Genomic DNA, 22,740 nt, shown 5'->3' with positions numbered 1-22,740 from the left:
GCCTAAAATAAACCTTTTCCTGTAAAACAATTCTTATAAAACCAACTCATGGGCTGAGAAGATTCTCCTGTCTACTGTGACACCCACTAAGCTAAAATAATACAAGTGCTTTAACAATTTCTCTCTGGTGCCAGTAGGTTTGTTGCGTGCCCCCAGTGTGGTTACTATGTATAACTTGGAGCAATGAGTGTCAAAAATAAATCCCTTACCAAAAATAACTGATTTGTTCCATGAGTTGGTAATGAGGGCTAGATAATTGGAAACATGAAATAAATAAAACCCTTGTGAGATGCACAAGAGTGGCCTTTACTTCTGTCCAATGGGAAATGCTCACATGAAGGAGTTGAATGTTGCATAGCAGATTAACTGTTGCCCACTTACACATTCAGTCAAGAAGACACTGACCAATTGGAAGGCCTGTGACAATCCCTTGTCCACCTGTTCCAGTGCATCTACCACTGGAATCACTTCAACCAAGCACAGGAAATAGACACACACATGCTGATCCTGCAAAGGCTGTAACTTTGCAGGACTACAATTTTTAATGTTAAAATTAAGCAATAGTAGCCCATGCCACCTCAATGTTTTTTGCAAACTGCTGTATGTCTTTATTTTCAAATGACACCCTTCTGCCACTTAGAGACTCTCCATTTAATTGAATTCCTTTATTCTTTTTATTGTCATTGTATACAATGAGATTCCTCCATAAAATAATTTTCCTATAAAATGATAAAAATAATATGATGAAACAATAGAAATATACAATACTAGCTGTCCCCCGTGGCTCTACCCATGTAGTAGTGAAACAGGACAGTGAGGAGGGCCCTGCCCGGCTCCCTACTCCTGACGTCCAGCTTCCCCCTCCCCTCGGCCCACAGCCTCTGTCTCGGATCAGCGCGAATATATCGCTGCTGCAAGCGAACTATGATTCTTATTCCGATGAGAAAAGTTGCAAAATCAACTGGAATGTTCAATCAAATTATAGAAAAAAAATCAATCTAAATCCGTTAAGTAGTTCTCTCGTTTGCTAGCTAAGCGGAAGTAAGATACGCCCCAAGACGGGCGCGTGAGTGAGGAGGACCCCGCCCCCCTCCCGTCGGCCCACTGCATGTCTCTCAGATTTGCACATATAAATCGGTACCGCAAGCGAACTATGATACATAGCACAATGAGAGAAGTCGCAAAATCAACTGGAATGTTCAAGCAAATTATAAAAAAAAACCTGATCTAAATCCATTAAGTAGTTCTCTCGTGAAAAGCGGACAGACAGACAGACAGACTTTGGATTTTATATCCAGTATATAGAGATGTCTTTTTGGACGTCCCCCATGACCATTCATAAAAGTAGTAATTATGGAGTACTTACTTCCAGAGTAAGCTTTTAGAGCCCACTGTCTACCCGCATAAATGAATTCCTGCACTTGAGTACTTAAGAGTGAGGCAGCCCATCAGCCACTGCAGACGTACATTACATAAATATATGTACTGTATGCACAAACTCAAAACAATTTCTTTGGTGTTTTAAGTTTTATTGAGGATTATATTATGTGTAACTTTAACTATATCCTGTAGTGGTATAAAGAAGGGTTTATTCACCTTTCAACTGGCATAAGCATTGAATATGCAGCATTTCTTGCATCATCAAAAGCTGACTTCAGATTTGAAACATCATTGATTATTGACAGCTGTCTACAGACTTGAAACACAAGACTGTGTCTGCAGCCGTTTCTCTAAATGTATGTATATTCATTCATCCTTCTCTGATGGTCAAATCTGGTTTTATTTATATACACTTCCTCATTCTCTTATTGTTTATTCCAAAAAATGAACTGGAGTTGCAGTATAGGAATGTGAAATGACGTTCAGCCATGCTGGAAAAAATGTCTTCACAAAATGTTTAAACCCACTTTTATTGCTAGCCTAAGGGGACTCTTCCACGACTTGTACAACAGTATTCTTTAGAATAGAGAAATATCTTTAGTTAAAGCAGATAGGACCACCTCTGTGAAAGAGAGCTGCATCACCTCCACGCCACTGCACATTATTTAAAAAATTCTGCAGAAAAAAAACATGGAGCTGTATTGCATATTAGCTGCCGAGATGTACTAGGAAAGCTAATGTCACTGCCACTGTCAGAAGAATAGTGTGTTCTTGACATCCCTTGTATAGTTCATTCATTCTTAAAGATCATGCCCTATTTTTATGCACTCAGAGATCCATGATGGCATGATTTTGGCCAGTGATATGAACAGTTTCTGAGATGAACAAGCTTGTTTGATGGTGGATATCTGGCTTGCCAATTCATTTACATCTAGCATTGATTTCCTCCTATACCTGTGGTGTGAGGTTTTCAATGAAACAGTGAAGTATCAGTGTGACCTGACAGATGTGGTGGGACAAATTTCCTGATATTTCAGCACCCAATATGTTTCCCATAATGTGAAGTGTCCTAGGGAACGTTTGGCATGGGTTCAGATGCTTGACTAATCTATGTAGTATCAATCATAGAAACATTGCAGAATGAACCTCAGTTATACAGACTGATATTTATAGAATGTCAGGCTCTGACAGGAACCATTTGATGGTCATTTATCATCGCTGTGCCTCATTTTTCTTCAGGGACCAGTTTCTGCTGTTAATTGACTTCTATTCCTTTCATTTTAATTGCTGTGTTTTTAAAGAGCCCATCCTCTGAACTGATGTTTTTTCCTTAAATGGTAACCTATGAAAGCTCTAAACTGCAAGTGAAAAAAAATTATGGAATAACCCTTATCTCGTACGTACGTGAAAATATCTCGTACGTATGGGATACTTTCACGTACATACAAGATGTTTTCACTTTCGTACGAGATAGTTTCACATAAATACAAGATAATGTTAGATTAAAATATTACAAAAGTGCGCTTCGGGGATACCTAATTTGCCTTTACCAAGGCTTCGGCGCTTCAGTTTGACATCACTTCCAGCTCCTGTAGCGCAGTGATATAAAAAAAGCAGATGGCTAGGCTTTTATTTATTAAAGGAGTGTGGGATGGTTGGAGATGGGTTTAAAAGCAGCTTTCAATATCTATGCCCATCGCCTACCCCGTTACACTACAGTTAAGATTAGGCTTGTGGGAGGGTAAGGGTTTGGGTACGTGCTTTATGTTTACAGGTATTTATCCGCACTCATACGGAGCACCTGAAGAGATAAGGTGTTTTTTTTACTTCCTAGGGAACAATTTGGTGCGCACAACTTACTATCTCATACCCACCATTTATATATCTTGTGCCCACCACTTACCATAGCCTGCTCACCAGGTACTTTAAGGTTGCAGCGTCCAATACTGCGTGTGCACCTCATACATTCAGATGATCACCAAATGCCATCGATTTCTACTGTACATCACTTTCTGGAAACAGGACATATCACTGAACACTGATGTTTTCCTCACACAGTTACGGTCTACAGAAATGGATATTGGCAAGTTTATAAAAGCAGGCTATGCATTCAAGCCCAGATTGTTAAATCTGTGAAGCAGCACCGCTAACCACTGCACAAATTTATAGTAAAAATGAAAGCCTGCAGCCTCTGTGGACCTCCAGGATCAGAGTGGGACACTCCTGTGCTACAGGAATGACAACTGGTGAACTGGTTGTTCAGCTTGCAGTTACAGATAATTTGCTGAGTACAGCTTTCTAAAATGTGTACTTTGTATTCTGTTTCATTTTTATGTTGAAAGTTTCCCAGAAACTCAGATATTGTCTAGGGCTGTATATGTGTATCAGTTTCTTACAACATTGTTACTGTTGAACAGTTTGATTTGTCTTTGGTAGGATGTATTGTTGCCAGCTTTGCCTGAATTCTTTGCATTGCTTCTCAGAACTTGGGTTCATGGATTTGGAGAAAGTATTTCCTGCACATACGAATGTGTTTTATGTTATGCAGGAGGAAACAGGTACTTTTACATTTTTTGGTGTATGTGGTACAGCTCACTCCTGACTTATTACTTTTGCAGAGTTTTGATTTTGTATCCATGTTATTGTGAAAATGCCTTCTTTCAGAACATCTGCAAGTTGGTTTTGCATTGTTGTTTTGCCACCCGACAATGTCCATATAACAGTTTTGCTTCTTCTAGCTATCACATTACTGTGGTGTTGTCCATTTGTATTTATACTCTTTTGCAATGTAGCTCACTAAAATGATGTAGCATTCTACAATTTCATTAATGCCTGTCAAGTACAGAAACCAGCAATATGAGGTTTCACAGCTGGAAAAATGTGTTATTTGTATAATGCTAGTGAACTAGCAAAAAGATTTTTATGATAGTAATTTGGAGAAGAGACATTGTCAAAACCAGAAGAAAGTCCTTGTAAGCTTTTAATAGTCATTGCTGCATCTTGTTTGACACCTGTACAATTGTGGAAAATATCTGCAGTTTGCACTGTATTAGAATCCATGTCTTTACAATAACTTAGAAAGGCACATCATTCTTATCACAGATCTCTGATAGACATCACTGATGACCTCACCCCATGTGAAACATTCTTTTTATCTGTACTCTTCATCTGTACTTATTAACCAGCTTAAAAAGCAATTCTTTTAAATACTTCTAATGTCAAAGGTGTCTGGCTTTTTTGTAAATTATCTTGTTAGTGTTTCTTCTACTACTATGCCATATGCCTATTTTGATTTGACTTTCTTTTTCTTCCAAGATTATTATGTAGTCTTTTTTTCTTTATTATGGAGGTTATAATATATGCAGAACCCACTCCCACCCCTTAAATTTTTGTTTTAAATTATTTTCGTCTTTGCCAACGCCATCTTTGCTTAGCATAGGGTGTCACCATTTTGTGCATGTTTCTACAATTTCGATAGGTTTGGATGCTTGGAAAAGAGTGGCATTTGACACCATCTGCACAACTATATGCATAAAGGTCAACCTCAGGCACTTCCTGGTCATTCAAAATTATGTATAAAAAGGAAAACAATTCTGCTCATTAGTGCATGCTTTCTTCATGCAATTGTTCTGATATTTCAGCTGTGGTTTCTCATTATGGTTATAGGCTCAAAAGATGGGCCTGGCTTTGGTTATAGATTCTGGCTTAGTTTTAAACATTGTTTCATCTTCTGGTCACTTTTATCTCAAGTGTCTTTCTTTTCAGACATCACAATGCTTACCACACACCAGCATGGGGAGAAATCTGATCTCAGTGATTTTAACCATGAATGATTTCTGGTGCTAAATGTGTGGTTTCTGTAAGTGATGATCTCCTTTGATTTCACATACAAGAGACTTTTAAAATTTACTTAGAATGGTGTGAAAAGCAAAAAAACATCCAGTGAGTGGCAATTTTGAGTATAGAAATGCCTTGTTGATGACAAAGGTCAAAGGCAATCGCCAAGTTAGTTCAAGTTGAGAGAAAGGTTATGGTAACTCAGATAATCACTCTGTATAACTGTGGTGAACAGAAAGGCGCCAGCAGCATATCAAACCGTGAGGTGGATGGGTTACAATAGCAGAAATGTGAGGTTCCACTCCTATCAGCCAAGAACAGAAAGCTGAGGCTGTAGTTGGCAGAGGCTGACCAAAATTAAACAGTTAAAGGCTAGAGAAACATAGCCTGATCTGATGAATCTTGAATAGTTCTGAGGAACAGAGAGGGTACAGTCAGAGTTTGGCGCCAACAGCTTGAATTCATCGCACCAAACCTGCCTCATGTCAACAGTCCAGGGATGTGGTGGTGTAATGACGTGCGGAATGTTTTCCTGTCACACTTTGGGTCCATTAATACCAATCAATCATGGCCTGAATGCAACAGTCTATTTGGGTATAGTTGCTGACCATGTGTATCCCTTCTTGGCCACAATTTACCCATCTTCAGTAGCCTTCTCAGTCACTGGTTTTGAATCCAAGAGAACATTTCTGGGATTTGGTAACGTACAGCTGACACATCTGTCGAAGCAGTTATGCAATCATGTCAACATGGTCCAGAATCTCAAAGGAATGTTTCCAATATTTTGTGGAATCTATGCTGTGAAGAATTGAGGCTGGTTTGAGAGCAAAAGGAGTCCCTACCCAAGATTAATGAATTTGTTCAGTGAACATATGTCCTTCATTATTGTGTATACCCAGTTTTAACCTTTTCTTGCCCTTGACTCCAAGTTCTGGCTGTTCCTTTGAATCATAATTGCCAGTTTCCGTGACTTTGTTTAAAAAAATGTGTGTCCCATTGCTTATAAAAAAATAAATAACTGTCCAGTGGGCATAAAAAAGTATGTCTATGTCCTGTTACATCCAACTTACTGGAGCACAATAATCTATTGATTATTTTAAATGTGATCAAGCATGTGTGAATAACATGATTTTTAAATAAATGAAAGGCACTTCTTCTTTTTAAAATTCAAGTGTTGCTGCAGTGTTGGATTTTACAGCAGTAGTGCTGCGGAAGTAACATGCCCCAGGATGTAACAGGATATTCTATTGAAGCTGATTCAGTTGTGCTGATATTACCAACCCTTTGAGTACTGCATTGGTACTAGTGTTTTTCCACACTAAAGGGGATGTGATACATTGTCAGAGGATGATCTGGGACTTTTCCAAACCTATATTTAGTCATAGTGATTTTAAACTCTTCATCATCATTTTCATTTGCTTTCAAATGTCTTCTTGCAGCTAGTCATCTACACATGGGAATAAATGTAGCTCCCTTATTTGTTGAGTGTGCAGTAGCTGTCAACAGTTGCCAGAATCAAATGAAAGCACTTTTTAGTCAAAATGTATTTCCATACATTACTAATTTGAGTAACCATCGGCTTCCCTGACACATTGGCATATGGAAATGTGCTTCTTTCAAGCCTAAAAATATGAACCAGTCTCATCTTTTCAAACAGTTCTTATAATGTCTTTCAGAGATGCCATTTTGATGCTCGAGTGCTGAGATGATTGATTTCAATATTTCAGCTCTGCTTTTGCTCTCAGTTTTAATTTTTTTCAGCAACTTAAAGTATAAGCAAAATATGCCTTTGTTTTACTGTTATGCTGAAATGATTCTGTTGTGTCAAATCTTTAGTGTTTACCTCATTTAGAGCAGTAGCTCTTTGTGCTAAAATTAAGTTCTTCCTGCTTTCAGTAAGCTTGTGTATGGGGTTCCCATTTTATACTGTAGATACCTGCTTAGTAGCTAATATGAAATGTATAGTCAGTTATCCACTTTGCATATCTAGGTTTGGAGACATTTTCTGTGCAAACCTGGGCAGGACTACAAGAGCATTTTAAGTAGGAGCTGGGACAAGACAGGTATCAGTGATGTCTTCCTTCCATTGGGTATGTGATCCAGATACAATCTGTTAACAGTTTTATTTGTAATACAGTATGTAAAGAACATAAGAATGAAAGATGTTTAATAAATGCAAGCTCAACTGGTAGCTAAATTGTCCCCATATCTAATCGAGATGATTGCAAAAGTTCAAGGTTTCTATTTCAACTCTTCAGTCTTGAATGTGTTATGGGTAGCCATTGAGCCCTTTCTTATGGAATATTATGGATTTTTTTTATTAATATATTATCATCTTTTACAATTTACTACACAAATACACACACACATATACATATACCTATATATAATCTGGTCTGTTTTTGTTGGTTTTCTATGAGTTGGAGATGTTGAATGCTTCTAGCTTTAACACTATTCTTGGTCTCACCAATATAGATGAGGCCACAGATTTTACATTGAATAGCGTAGATGCAGTCAATCATGGTCAAAGATAATATCTGAAAAATAATATAAATAATGCCTGTTATATATGTATGTTAATTGAATTATTAAACACAAGGAAAAGGATTGATTGTAAGGTTGAAAGCATCGCTCTCTGCCTCATCTTAGAAAAGCTACCAACATAATTTTCCGATGGTAGATTGAGTTAAATGAGTAACAAACACCCCTCCATAAAGCAGGAATAACTGATTGGAAAGCCCTTACACCCTTCCTATGAAGCAGTACTAAGATAAATAGGACAATCCGCAAAACACCTCTCTTAACAAAGTGGTGTTCAGAATAATGGGAGAATCGATACGAGTCAGAAATTATTGGTGGCGTTAGTTGATTGGAGGAAGTAATAAAGTTCTTCATATTAAGAGTCATATGACATAATGTATTAGATGAGGTAATTAGCAACATGTATAAAAGTACATCATTTGATTAATTGGGGGTTCACTTCATTTGTGCATAACTCTGTGCAAATAAAGAAATGTTCTGCATTTTTATATGAGCTCACTGATTGCATTTTTTGAAGATGAAGAAAACATTTTTCCATGACATTATGCAAAAAACAAGGCATGACCCCTGCGCAAGAGTAAGGACAGATATCATTTGCAATAGTGTGGAACAATTAGCAAAGGTCACCTGCCCAGATGTAAAAGATTTTTTGATGTAAGAGATTTTTTGGAACAGGCAATGACAGAATGAAACAAGCAAATTAGAGGAGGATAGTGAGAATAGAATGCACATACTATTTTAAGTATCATTCCAATAACATATAAACAGGATTTTGATCTGGATTTTCATTTTACCACTCGAGTACTGACATTTTTATCTCTTTGAACTGTTCTGTTAAGGTATTTGGTTTTAAAGTTTCTGCAAGGTCTGTTTTCTTTTTGGCATGAAAATGGATTAAACAAACCTGCATAGATTTATTTAATCCATTTTCAAAGGATCATCATGTTACAGTACTGAGGTTTAAATAACTGAATATAATGTTTTATTCCCTTGTCAGAGCAATGAACTGACCCCGAATGTACCATTTAAAACATTGTGCTTTTCGCAGTGCTTATATGAACGCTATAAGAATAAATAAACCTACCGCCTCTCTTTTCAGGTTTAAGCTCATTTCTTCCATGTTGGTGTCTGCATAGCCATGAACTGATCGCCCATGAATATAATATCCAAAGCATCGGCTGGATAAAATTAACACGGATATCTGTAAATGAATATAGAATAGTTAGAATGCTGTATGAATATTTTTTGATTACACTTTACATTGAAAAAACATTTAATAGCAGGAGCCTGGATGTACAAGAATGAGCTCTTATAGTGAATGTCTATTTTACCTCTAAATGATATACTAGACAGAAACTGCCACTTTTCACGTCTATCATGATATGTCTGAAAAAATAACCAATGTGAAACTGTAAGCTGCCTTTCACAGTTAGTTACTAATGCAATTGATATAAAGTAGGTTTATTTTAATAATAAGCCTTATACGGAGTTCTTAATGCTTTATCAGAAGACAGTTTTAAAAGTGTATTTTCTTTAAATTATTGTTAAAATTGTTCATCTTAACTCAGGTTTAATTTTATTTTCTTGTGCATTCAGTGCAAAACAATTCTATACAACACAGACAATGAATATCCCACAGTACATGGTACTCTATTTGATGTGTGTGAACAGCTCTGAGGAGTCATGCAAGTAAGAATTTTATTGTTCTATGTACATGACAATAAACCTGTAAAAGTGCAGGTTTACTCAAATACTATTATGTAACAAGATATGTTAAAGGCTTTTTTGGTGTTAATCACATTTAAAAAGTACCAGTGAACTGTTTATTCCTCGGTTTAAATTGGCCTAAGTACCATCAATTTGGAATGGTTGCAAGTGGTTTAAAGTGCAACATATATCTTTTGATATTGCATACTTCAGTACAAGACCTGTAAATCCTTCCTAATTTTACCAGACTCTTAATATGTCATGTTGCACAGAGATGATTAACTGCTTTACTGATGCTTCAATAATTAACACCAAAATAAGCCAGTGTTAAGGTCTTGTTACATAAGAGTAAAGGAGTAATAGATGCATTTTTGCAGTACCTAAACTAAAGTGTTACGAACTTGACATAAGCTTACATAAGAACCACATATTAGCTTTGCTCATGCAGTTGTCAGTATGAGCATCTGATCAATAGCCTTATGACTTCGTGGTAAAAGCTGTCACTGGACCCAATGGTGTGAGTGCCAATGGTCTCATACTTTTTTTCAAAATGTAACTAGAAGATGTGAATACAGTATATAACAACTTTAATTGTAATTGTAATCTGTTTGCAATCAAAGACAGTAGTATACTCACTAATCATGGCAATAGAGAGTGTTGACGTGTTTCATGTTGATTACCTCATGCAGGTTAAGGGTTTCACATTACTCTGTACATGTGACAATAATGGCACTATAAACCTATGTACCTATATGTCCTGAACAGAAGGACACAATGTACTAGTGATGTTCTTAACTGACTTGGATCAGTCTTTTGCAGTGGTCTGTTGTCCTGAATTGAGTGGGTTCAGTACTAGGATGGTATGGAGCCAATTGGGATAAAACCAGTCTGTTCAGTGTAATGTCTTATTCTTTAAAAATAACCACACTTACATTGCTCACAGAGCACAGGTCCACAAACTGTTTTATTTTATCCTTAACAAATCTTTCGTAGAGTGAGGCAAAAAAGAATATCTGTAATTAAAAAAAAACACTTGTGAATTAAAACTCAAATTCTGCTTTACTGTGTACACAATTACAAGACAACACTCTTTTCATGCCTGTTTGAAATCTGTACTACACATCCATAGTTAATTTGTCCATTGGCAAAATATGCTCATCTTTGTTCTTACATTTCATATAATCCTTTCTGATTTTTGATGTGGAACACTATTAATTTGACCAACTGTAAAATGTCAGCTTTTGGGTCTGAGTATTTACAACAACATAATCAAGTATGCTGATCACACACAAAGGTAATGGGGACAATGTACAGAATGGAAGTGGAGCAGCTGTTAGACTGATGCAAGAGCAGCAACCTGTCTCGTCAAAGTTGATAAAAATAATTCGTTGATTGTGTATTTCAGGAAGACCCATGCTTCCCACACTCCACTTTATATCAAGAGACAGAGACAGCGAAAAGCACCAAAATCCCTGGTGTGCACCTGATGGAGGACCTGGCATGGTCTATCAATACCTCCTCTTTGACCAAGAAAGCACAGCAGTGACTCCACTTTTTGCACTGGCTAAAAAGGTCAAACTTCCCAATGCCATCTCCTCACTAATTTTGCCACTGGTGCTAACTACCAATTTTGTTTTGGCAATGCAAGACACAGTTAAGACAAATATAACAGGCATTTCAACTGTGGAATACCTAGAACGTCAAGGCTGTAAGGGTGGCTGCTTAGCTGCCAGCTGGAAAGCTAATAGGCTGTGCGTGAAAGTGATTTGAAGCATGTTAATATGTCTTGATCCTTTTCAGTAAATGTTGAGGGACTTTATTGACACAGTTTCACTAAGGAGGGAAATAAATTCATACACACACACACACATTCTCTTAACAACCCTTTTCTGGGAACTGTATCCTTACTTTACTTTCTTTAATATTAGGCATGGTATTCCCTTTTCAATGATTAATGGCTATCAACCAAAACGGTTGACTTTCAATCAAGAGATGATTTCAAAATTGCGAATATTTTTGTGCATTTCTAATTGTCTGTTTATCACTCTCTCATTTTCCTTCTTCTTGCCTAATGTAGAGGATTCTGTCAGGTTGCTTTCCTTCATTGTGATGCATATTACAAATCTGTCCAAACTGAATTATTTCTGAGGAGTTAAATATGTGTTTGGAGCAATAGTAAATTACAAAAATGAACATTGTCAAGTCTCTGTTTATAAAGAATGGCATTGTAGAATAGCGAGTCTGCGACAGGGAAATTAGTGGCTCTATTATAAAAAAAAATCTTGGATGGGAATCTAGGGAGATAAGACGTGATCATCTTGGAAGACACTTTAACGTCACGTGAGACAAGGCAGTGAGACAACATTTAAAACAAGTTCACGAACATCTAACCTAGCAGTTGTTGGAATGCTTTTGGCAGACACGCTTCATGTGCTCCCAGCTCTTAAAACAATGTCAAGCAACAAGCAGAACACGCAGCTCGCCAGCAGCAGCAAGCCAGCAGATGATCTGACCGCTTCTCCTTAGCGTGCATTCTGCCCCCCACCCCTTCACAACGCAAGCAGCGTTATAAGTCCTAGAAGAAAGAGATTTAACCACGCCCAGAGCTGAAAAAAAGGACAAGTACATTATTGTTTTTACAAAAGTTTTAAAGTAAATGTCAAAATAATTCATATGTAACAATTCCTATGAAAATAACAATCTCTTAAATTGTATTTCTGGTAAACCAAACGTGGGGGTGTACTTGCTGGCTCGATCTCCATTAGTGTGCATAGTTGTGCAGCTGCAAGAGGTTGGTGAGGTAATTACGGGGAGACACACCTACACATGAGGATGCAGTCTGTCTCAAATACTTCATTGAGGCGCTGCACCCTCAGAGGCATATAAGAGGGAGCTGGCATCAGCTCCATCTTTCATCACTACACCAACTTCAATGTCTCAACATTTCAGATAAATCTGATTTTCATTGTCTGCTTCTCTGCTATCCCTTGCAATCCTATTGTATGCTATTCTTATTTTTTGTGTCTGATATTTCTTCTTATTCCAGACTGATCATTGTTCCTTGGATTGTCGATATACCCACTTTCTTCAGTCTTGATGTTACACCATTCATTCCCATATTATTTAATGTTTGTAATTTGACTACATTCCTTTTTTAACACATTCACGTCTGCAAATGTTTCCCCATTTCGTTTTTGCAAGATCCAGGGAACAATGATCAGCTGCAAATATGTGAGATCTGGACTCTTGCCTTGGCCACTCCAAGTTGTTGTCTTGCTGGAATGTAAAATCTTCTCATGAGGTGCTGGTTTCTTGCTGACTGCATCTAGTTTTTATCCAAGATTCCCAAGTATTTTCCTGCATTCATTTATCCCTCAAGCCTTCAAGAATGGTGCATACAGACTGCCTTACAGCATGATGCTGCCATCACCATGCTTCACAGTGGGTATGGTGTTTTTTGACATTGTGCAGTGTTTGGCTTTAATGTTTGGCATTTAATCTGATAGCCAAAGTTTTGGTCTCATCAGACCATAGAAACGTCTTTCAGCTGCCTTCAGTTTCCAATTTGCCTTCTAGTAAACTCAAGTGCATTTTTTTTTCAATACTTGCTTTCTCTTTGTCACTCTCCGATAAATCTGAAACTGGTGAAGTATTGGGGGAAGAGCTGCACTTGTTGTAGTTGTCTCTCCAATCTCAGCCACTGCAGCTTGTAACATCTCTAGAGTTATCATAGGTCTCTTAGTGGCCCCATCTCACTAGTCTTCTTTTTGCAAGATCATTTAGTTTTTATGTTACAAAAGATGTTAAAGTTTCTAATTTCTGTGTCTGCTACACAGTCTCGAGAATTTAGTTAAACTATGTCATACTATTTTACTTGGTTTAATTCACAAGTCTGAAGACAGCATTCCCTCATTCCTGTCCATAGTTAGACATGGTGATCCTTGGGGATTGATGCTTTGACCAATTTATTGCAGATTCTTCACATTCTTCCTTGCGGATCCACTCAGACACTTTCAGACTGGATGAGAAGCATCTGAAAATAACCATCTTCAGATCTCTACACAGATATTGTGTTTAAGCTCTGACTTTTGCTGGGCCAGTCAAAGATAGTTAAAGATTTATCCTGAAGCCATTCCGACTTTGTCTTGAAAGTATGCTGTGAGTCATTGTCATGCTAAAAGGTGAACCATCTCCTCAGTTTGAGGACACTCTGGACAAGGTTTTTTCAAGGACCCCTCTGTATTTGGCTACATACATACTTCCACTGCTGATAAGCACACACATAGCATGGTGCTACCCACCACAGTGATTCACCATAGGGATGGCATTAGGCAGGTGATAAGCAGTACCTGGCCTTTGCAAGATATAGTGCTTGGAGTTCTGCTCAAAGAGATACTCTCAGAGTCCTTTAAACTGTCATATGCCTTTTACTTGAGAGGCTTCTGTCTAGCCACTATACCATAAGTGCCTGATTGACTGGATGCTGCTGAGATAGTACCATCCTCCCAACAGGTTCTCCAATCTCAGTAAAGGACATCTGAAGCTTGTTGGAGTAACTATTATGTTTTTGATCACGTACATGACTTGGGCCCTTCTGGTTACTCAGTTTGGCTCAGTAAAATGTAGGAAGAGTCGGTTGGTTCCAAACTTCTTCAGTTTCACAATTATTGAGGTCGCTGTGCTCCTAGGAACAGTCAAAGCTTTAGAAATGGTTTTATCCCCTTGCTCTGATCTATGCCTCACCACAATTGTATCATGGAAGTCTACAGAGTTCCTTAAAATGAATGGCTTGGTTTTTGACCTGACAGGCAGTGTGGGATATTATATACACAGGTGTGTGCCTTTCTACGTGATGTCTAATCAATTCAGTTTGCCACAAATATAATTTTGTTCTAGACACATCTCAAGGAGAACTAAAGTAAACAGGATGCACCTAACTGCAATGTGGAATGCCACAGCAAAGGGTCTAAATACTTGCATGACTAAGAGATTTCAGTTTTTTAATTTTGAATACATTTACAAACTTTTTTGAAAAAAATGTTTTTACCTTTTTCTTTATGGGGTGAATTATGCATTTAAAATTAAATATACAACACTGTGAAGTGTGCAGAAAGTGAAGGGACTGAATACGAAATCCACTGTATGCACTTATAATAAGGAAGTGCAAGTGATTTCAAAGACATTAAAAACACTCTTTTGTTAATTCATCCGCGTGCCTTGAGGTGCACAAAGTACATGGATTTCATATCTTTAAATTTTGTTCTCTATTTATGTAAGCAGCCCCTGTGTTCTGCCTTTGAATTACACAGTGTCTTATAAAAAGATATCCAGTGTGACAGACGGCTGGGGCGTCTGTGCAGTTGGGAGGCCTGGAAGCTGGAAGGACTGGGAGAGACCAATACCTTCCCTGGGACATGAGAGGGCAACCCCTCTGGTTCGCAGGTGGGCCACACATTTGGAGCTGGGAAGCTCCACCCAGTTGGGGCACAATGGCCACTACCAGGGTCCACCCAAATATTCCCAGAGTCATGGACGGCAGCACTTGCACCACAACAGGGAGTGCTGCTAGGCTAGGAGGCAAATACACGTGGTGTGCTTCCAGGTGCTCAGGCAGCACTTCCACCACACCCAGAAGTTCTGCAGTAAGATCATCAAGAAGCACATGGAGTACATCTGGGTACTGCATAAAAGGAGCTGACTCACTCCAGTCGAGGAGCCGGAGTTGAGAGGGAGCGAGACGAAGCTTACGAGAGAGGAGTGGAGGCGGCAAGAAAATAATAAAAGAAAAGATTAAAAGAGCGAAGGACTGTGAGTGATTGGTGCACTGTACGTATTTTGGAAAATAAACGTGTGTATTTTGGACTGCTGTCTTGGTGTCTGTCCCTGTCGAGGCTGATTCTCACACCAGATTTGCAAAGCTGATAGAGACCTGTCCTCAAAGACTTATGACTGCCATGGTTGCCAATGGTTCATCTATTAAAGACTAAATAGTAGGAGGTTGACTACTTATGGAATGAAGTATTTTGTCTTTTATATTTGTAATTAATTTAGATTTGTATTTTTTAAATGTATAATTGTATTTGTAATTGTATCGATTTGTATTTATTTATAATTTATATTTCTTTATAAACAAAATCTTGGAAGGTAGATGACAAAGTAGAATGTCGTAAAGAATTCAAATACGTTGGCATGGTACACATGCAGCACAAGTCAGAGATAATGGAAGTACAAAAATTGGAAAGTCTCAAAAAAAGGATAGTAAAGATCGCAATAATGCAAATAAATGGAAATTATTACTCTGTGAAATAATGGAACATCGAAAAGAGATCGAATATATTGTTTGGATTTAAGCTTTAAGTCGGAGACTTGTAGATCATTTAATTCGTGTTGCCATCAGGGAAAAAAAAAACAGTAGTGTTTCTTCATAATGAAAGAATTAAAAGATTTGTTATTTGGTGAAAGTGAAATCCCACAAGAGAAAATTTCAAGCCCCACGGGACAAGAGCTTTTGTAAAGAGATTTAAAAAAGCCATGCCCACATAACCACGCACACAGTTCAATCATTTCTCATTTGTGTGAATGTTATTGTCAGACACATTTCTTGTAGAAAGAAAAACGATATTCATTCACTGGCAGTTATATGTTGCATTGTCACAATGTAATTCCAAACATGGAATCAAAATTCAATGTACTATTGATGAAAAGGTAAAAGCGAAAAGAGATTGAATATATGGACATAGAGCTAGAGCTTTAACTAACAAAACGTTTTTTATCAACGATCTTATTAGTGATAAAAAAATAGATTTTATTGCACTAAGTGAAACGTGGCTTAACTCAGACGGCGCTGTTTTAATCAATCTGCCTCCCGGATTACAGTTTTACTCGTGCAGACCGCCAGGGAAAAAGGGGGGGCGGCTTGGCAAACATTTACTCGAGCCAGTTAAAATGTAAAGATGTCAGTTTTGGTAAGTTCAAGTCCTTTGAGTATCTCGCCGTTGTTATCCATGGAGATTCTCAAGTTCTAGTATTATCCGTGTATAGACCTCCAAAATTCAACGCGTCTTTTTTTGAGGAATTCTTTGACTTAATGTCAATTTTAATTACTAACTATGACACACTCCTAATAGTTGGCGACTTTAATTTTCATATAGATAATCAGTGTGATCTAAAAGTAAAAGAATTTATGAACCTCCTGGATTCTTTTGATTTGAGACAACTCATAAATCAGCCTACACATAAAGCAGGTCATACGTTAGACTTAGTGATTACTAAAGGACTGAAAGTTGATATAAAACAGATCATTGATATCGGTCTATCAGACCATTTTCTTCTACTTTTTAATATAGAAATAATGATAAAAAACACTCATGAGAAGCATATTGTTAAAAAACGCTTCTTTGACTCATCAGCAGCTTTAAAACTTACAAACATTCTAAGCAATCAGTCCGTTTATAGTGCCAACTATAATAGTGAGGATAATGTAAATAGTAAGGTGGAAAGATTTAATACTAAAGTGAGAGCTGCTGTTGACATAGTTGCACCTGAAAAGACAGTAAAAATATTCTAGCATTGTTATACCATGGAAGACCCAAAGAGTGTCTGATTTAAAGAGAACATGCCGTAGAGCTGAGCGTCAATGGAGGAAGACTAAACTTACTATCCACTATGAAATATTAAAAGTTAAAATAACAGAATACAATAACACTGTCCGTCTTGAGAGGTACAGCTATATAATATTATAAATTGATTTATATATACAATTGATCGCCTGCTAAACCCAGGTAACTCAAAGGAATGCCTCCTAAGTACTTCCAGTAAAACCTGTGAGGCTATCGCTGTATTTTCAATCAAAAATTAATGATATTAGAAATAACATAGTATATCCCTCCAACACTAAGGATCCTCCTAAACCCCAGCATCCTGTTATAAACAAATTAAACTCTTTCACTAGGATAGATTTACCTGATTTACAAAAATAATATCTCAATTAAAACCCTCCACCTCGTCCTTGACCCGATACCAACAAGGTTTTTCAAAGAAGTATCGGGCGTGCTAATTGATAATGTTCTTGACATAGTAAATTCGTCATTAGATACAGGGGTCTACCCAGACTGCTGTAGTTAAATCCCTTCTTAAGAAACATAATCTTGACCCTCGCTCTTGAAAATTTTAGACCCATCTCTAACCTGCCTTTCTTAAGTAAAGTTCTGGAGAAGGCAGTCATTATGCAGTTAAATGACCACCTAAATAAACATGCTATTCTTGATAAATTTCAGTCGGGTTTTAGAACAAATCACAGCACAGAAACTGCACTCGTTAAAGTAGTAAATGATTTGCGGTGAATGCAGACAGAGGCCATTTATCTGTTCTCATCCTCTTAGATCTGAGTGCTGCATTTGACACCATTGATCATAATATTCTTAGAAATCGCCTTAGTCAATGGGTGGGCCTCTCTGGCAGTGTCTTAAATTGGTTTGAATCCTACCTGACAGGGAGAAAATTTTTGTTAGTTGTGGTAATTACAACTCAAGACACATGATATCCATATGGTGTTCCACAAGGCTCTATCCTGGGTCCGCTGTTATTCTCAATCTACATGCTTCCGTTAGGTCAGATTATCTCAGGGCACAACGTGAGCTACCACAGCTATGCTGATGACACACAGCTGTACTTATCAATAGCACCTGATGACCCGATTCTCTTGATTCACTAACACAATGTCTGACTTGTATCTCAGAATGGATGAATAGTAATTTTCTCAAGTTAAATAAAGAGAAAACTGAAATCTTAGTGATTAGCAATAATGGATACAATGAGGCTATTAGAAATAAACTGGATACATTAGGATTAAAAGTCAAGACGGAGGTAAAAAGCTTAGGGGTAATTGTTGACTGTAATCTGAATTTTAAATCGCATATTAATCAGATCACTAGGACAGCATTTTTCTCTTAAGAAACATAGTAAAGTTAGACCTCTTATATCTGAAAGATGCTGAGAAATTAGTTCACGCTTTGTTTTCAGTCGACTAGATTACTGTAACGCACTCCTCTCAGGACTACCCAAAAAAGACATAAATCGTTTGCAACTAGTGCAGAATGCAGCTGCTAGAATCCTAACTAGGAAAAGAAAATCCGAACACATTTCTCCAGTTTTAATGTCACTACACTGGTTACCTGTGTCATTCAGGATTGACTTTAAAATTCTGCTTATGGTTTATAAAGCCTTAAATAATCTCCCCATCTTATATATCGGAATGTCTGACACCTTATATTCCAAATCGTAACCTCAGATCCTCAAATGAGTGTCTCCTTAGAATTCCAAGAACAAAGCTTAAAAGAAGTGGTGAGGCAGCCTTCTGCTGCTATGCACCTAAAATCTGGAATAGCCTGCCAATAGGAATTCGCCAGGCTGATACAGTAGAGCACTTTAAAACACTGCTGAAAACACATTACTTTAACATGGCCTTTTATAACTTCATTTAACTTAATTTAACTTAATCCTGATACTCTATATGTTCAATTCATCATAATAACTATTCATGGTGGCTCTAAAATCGTACTGACCCCTACTCTCTTTCTGTTTCTTTTTCCGGTTTCTTTGTGGTGGTGGCCTGCGCCACCTCCACCTACTCAAAGCTTCATGATGCTCCAACAATGATGGATGGATTAAAAGGCAGAAGTCTACGTGACCATCATCATCAAGTCCTTCCGTGAGAACCCTAAATCCAAAGAGGACTGTTTCATTTATGTTAGGTAGAATGCCCAGAGGGACTGGGCAGTCTATGGTCTGGAATCCCTACAGATTTTATTTTTCTCCAGCCGTCTGGAGTTTTTTTTTTTTTCTGTCTCCCCTGGCCATTGGACCTTACTCTAATTCTATGTTAATTAATGTTGACTTATTTTGTTTTCTTATTGTGTCTTTTATTTTTCTATTCTTTATTATGTAAAGCACTTTGAGCTACTGTTTATATGAAAATGTACTATATAAATAAATGTTGTTGTTGTTGTAGGTGATATGACAGAAGTATGTAGATATTGTTTGGCTTTAAACTTTAAGTCGGAGACTTGTAGATCGTCTAAATCATGTTGCCATCAGGGAAAAGTAGTGTTTCTTCCCAATGAAGAGGCCTATCCGCGAGAATTAAAAGTTTTGTTGTTTAGTGAAAGTGAAATCCACATACATGAGCAAGAGAGATGTGAATTTGCTGGCGGGAATCACAAGCGGTTGGCGAGCGAAGTGAGCAGGGGGTGAAGCCACCTAGTTTTCACATAATTTAGAGGTTTCTAGTCACTCTAGACATTAAAGAGCCTTTTTCTGTTGATCAGTGTCAAAAAAACTATCTATCTATACTAATAAATGGCAAAGCCCTCACTGATTGATTGACTGACTGACTGACTGACTCACTAACTGACTCATCACTAATTCTCCAACTTCCCGTGTAGGTGGAAGGCTGAAATTTGGCAAGCTCATTCCTTACAGCTTACTTACAAAAGTTAAGCAGGTTTTATATCGAAATTCTACGCGTAATGGTCATAACTGGAACCTATTTACGTTCATATATACGGCCATAGCCTGCAGCTCGGTCGCCGTGTGAGGCGGAGTTGCGTTCTGCATCATCACGCCTCCCACGTAATTGAGTGCCTGCCCATATAAGGCAGTCCATCAGCAGCAATCCAATAGACATGCTGCTGCTAAATATTCGCGAGTGAAGGACTGTGCTTATGCAAATGAAGACGCTGCCCCTGGCATTTGTCATGCCTACGACGAATACGATATTCGCGAGATACAAGTTTAATGAGAAGACGCAGGGTATAAACGAGACTTTTGATCACTTTGTAACTGAGTTAAAATTGCTGTAATGGAGTTAAAATTGTTGGTGAAGGACTGTGCTTATGCAGACGAATAGGAAAGCAAGGTGTAAAGCTTAACTTTAAATTAAGTTCATAGACACGCTGCCACTGGCGTTTGTCATGCCGAGAGACTGTGTTTGTGGAAGGATAGACAGTTAAGGCGGGTGGGGGAGTCATGTCATTATCTCCCCTCCCATTCACGTCATTTCATTAACTTCATTTCGCTCCGAGCTCAGCTCCACAGCTGGCGTGGTCTTGCCGTTCGTTTTCTTTAGTGTTTAGTTCTCTCTCCTTTACTGATTTATATAAAGGAGAGTTGAGATCTGAGAGACTGTGTTTGTGGAGGGATTGACAGTTAAGGCGGGTGGGGTGTCATGTCATCATCTCCCCTCCCATTCACCTCATTTCATTCACTTCATTTCGCTCCGAGCTGAGCTCCGCAGCTAACACAGTCTTGCGGAAACAACTTTGTGACGCTGCCGCCAAATACTCACAGGAAAATTCACCACTTAATAGACACGCTGTCGCTAGAGTTTCTCCACACTCTGAATCCTCCAGGCACTCCTGAGTATTATCTAATTTTGAGGTTTGGGACACCAATAATGTTACTGAAAAACTGATAACCACCGAAACTTTGTAACGGCACAAGACTTCAGGTCACGTGTCTGCAAAAGAACCTAATTGAGGCATCTATTTTTACTGGCAGTTGCTCGGGGAGAGAGTTATTATTCCTTGCATCCCCGTTATACCCTCTGATCTCTGATCTCCCTTTTCAATTCAAATGCCTCCAATTTCCAGTAAGACTCTGCTTCGCGATGACAATTAATAAGTCTCAGGGAAGGACCCTACAAAAGGTTGCCATTGATTTGAGGCAAGATTGCTTTTCACATGGCCAATACATTGCATGCTCGAGAGTAAGCTCGCACAGCTTGGTCATATTACAACCGGAGTGCCGAACTGACAACAAAGAGATCCTTAACAAATAATTATTGGTATATTTTTCCTCAGTTTAAAAAGGTTTACTTTTCTTCTTAATAAAAATTTAAAAGCAATACTTTGCCGCTGCAAAGCACGGGTATTTTGCTAGTTATTATATATAACGTATCACTTTTCTTTTTTTTAATGGTTAAGGCTAAATTTATAAATAGGTTTATGAGCTTTGTTTTGTGTTTGACACTTTCTTTCTTTCTTTCTACTTTCTTTCTACTTCACTTTAACAGCACAGTACTAAAAAGAACAAACATATAGCCCAGTTTTTGGACTGGGAAATAAAAGCTACATTTATGAAAGTATGTCAATATAGGAAAAAATACTGAAAGTAGATTAGAAACCAGGCTGAAACATCTCCTCACTACTTTACAGCATAAAGATAGAAAGTAAATAACAGGTTTATCTTTCCCAATGTCAATATATCTTTCCCTAGAAATGTACTATTTTCCACAGTCAGTTGTGAAGTATAATTCTTCCTACATGTTTTGTGTCTGCATTCGGTTTTCTGCTATTTAAACAGATGCCCAAAACCCCTTATTATGTTTTTCTGAATTTTCTATAAATTACTGCACTTTGTCTCACTTTGTCTGTTGGATTATTTTTACAATATTTTTGTTGTAGCTACTGTAGGCACTGTGGTACAGAGGTATGATATCAAGCCTAGTCTCTGTGTGGATCTTCCTTCCATATCCCAAAGATGTGTGTTAAATTAATTGTTCACCATAAACTGTTCCAGTACTTAGTAAATGTGTATGCACATTTTTGTATATGAAGCTTTGTCTTTGTCAGTCTGTACATGTGACCACCTATTTAGGGTGACCTGGCTTTTACATGTCATTAGTATAGGATCAGTGCACTTATGAACCCAACAAGGGGGGCACTGGGTGATATACAGTATGAAGTATTATACTAAAGACAGGACAGATATATAGCTGATATAAAATTTTTCTTGACATCTCACTGCCTGCAGTAGATCATTTCATTCTGTTTCCAATGCTGATAAATTAGCTTAGTTTTTCAATAATTTGTGGGGTTAAGGCCTATCACAGCTTGCTTCTTTTGTCCTGTCACTTTCAGTCTAAAGTTAAAAGGGGGTGAGTGCTTCAAGTTTGAGGTTACAAGCTAATCCACTCCACTGCAGAACTGAGCAGGTATAAGGGTGTCATAAAAGGAAAGACCCGACTTCTCTCTGTCCACCAGAACAAGTAATAGTTAATGCTAACAGTACAGGGGCTTGCAAAAGTATTCGGCCTCCTTGAACTTTTCCACATTTTGTCACATTACAGCCGCAAACATGAATCAATTTTATTGGAATTCCACGTGAAAGACCAATACAAAGTGGTGTACACATGAGAAGTGGAACGAAAATCATACATGATTCCAAACATTTTTTACAAATAAATAACTGAAAAGTGGGGTGTGCGTAATTATTCAG

At 37.8% G+C, this 22,740-nt stretch overlaps 1 protein-coding gene across 1 annotated transcript in view; it reads right to left on the bottom strand.

Moving 5' to 3' along the window:
• Positions 1-22,740, bottom strand: part of LOC120528530 (meckelin-like) — a 41,651-nt gene that overhangs the window by 10,068 nt on the left and 8,843 nt on the right. The window contains exons 8-9 of the mRNA XM_039752706.1: positions 10,398-10,478; positions 8,843-8,959 (exon numbers count right to left, since the gene is read on the bottom strand). Of these exons, the coding sequence (XP_039608640.1) occupies positions 8,843-8,959; positions 10,398-10,478 (198 nt within the window). The remainder of the gene's footprint in view (positions 1-8,842; positions 8,960-10,397; positions 10,479-22,740) is intronic.

This window comes from Polypterus senegalus, chromosome 4, assembly GCF_016835505.1.
Source record: "Polypterus senegalus isolate Bchr_013 chromosome 4, ASM1683550v1, whole genome shotgun sequence".
Taxonomy (NCBI): domain Eukaryota; kingdom Metazoa; phylum Chordata; class Cladistia; order Polypteriformes; family Polypteridae; genus Polypterus; species Polypterus senegalus.
This window is presented reverse-complemented; position numbering and strand designations above follow the sequence as displayed.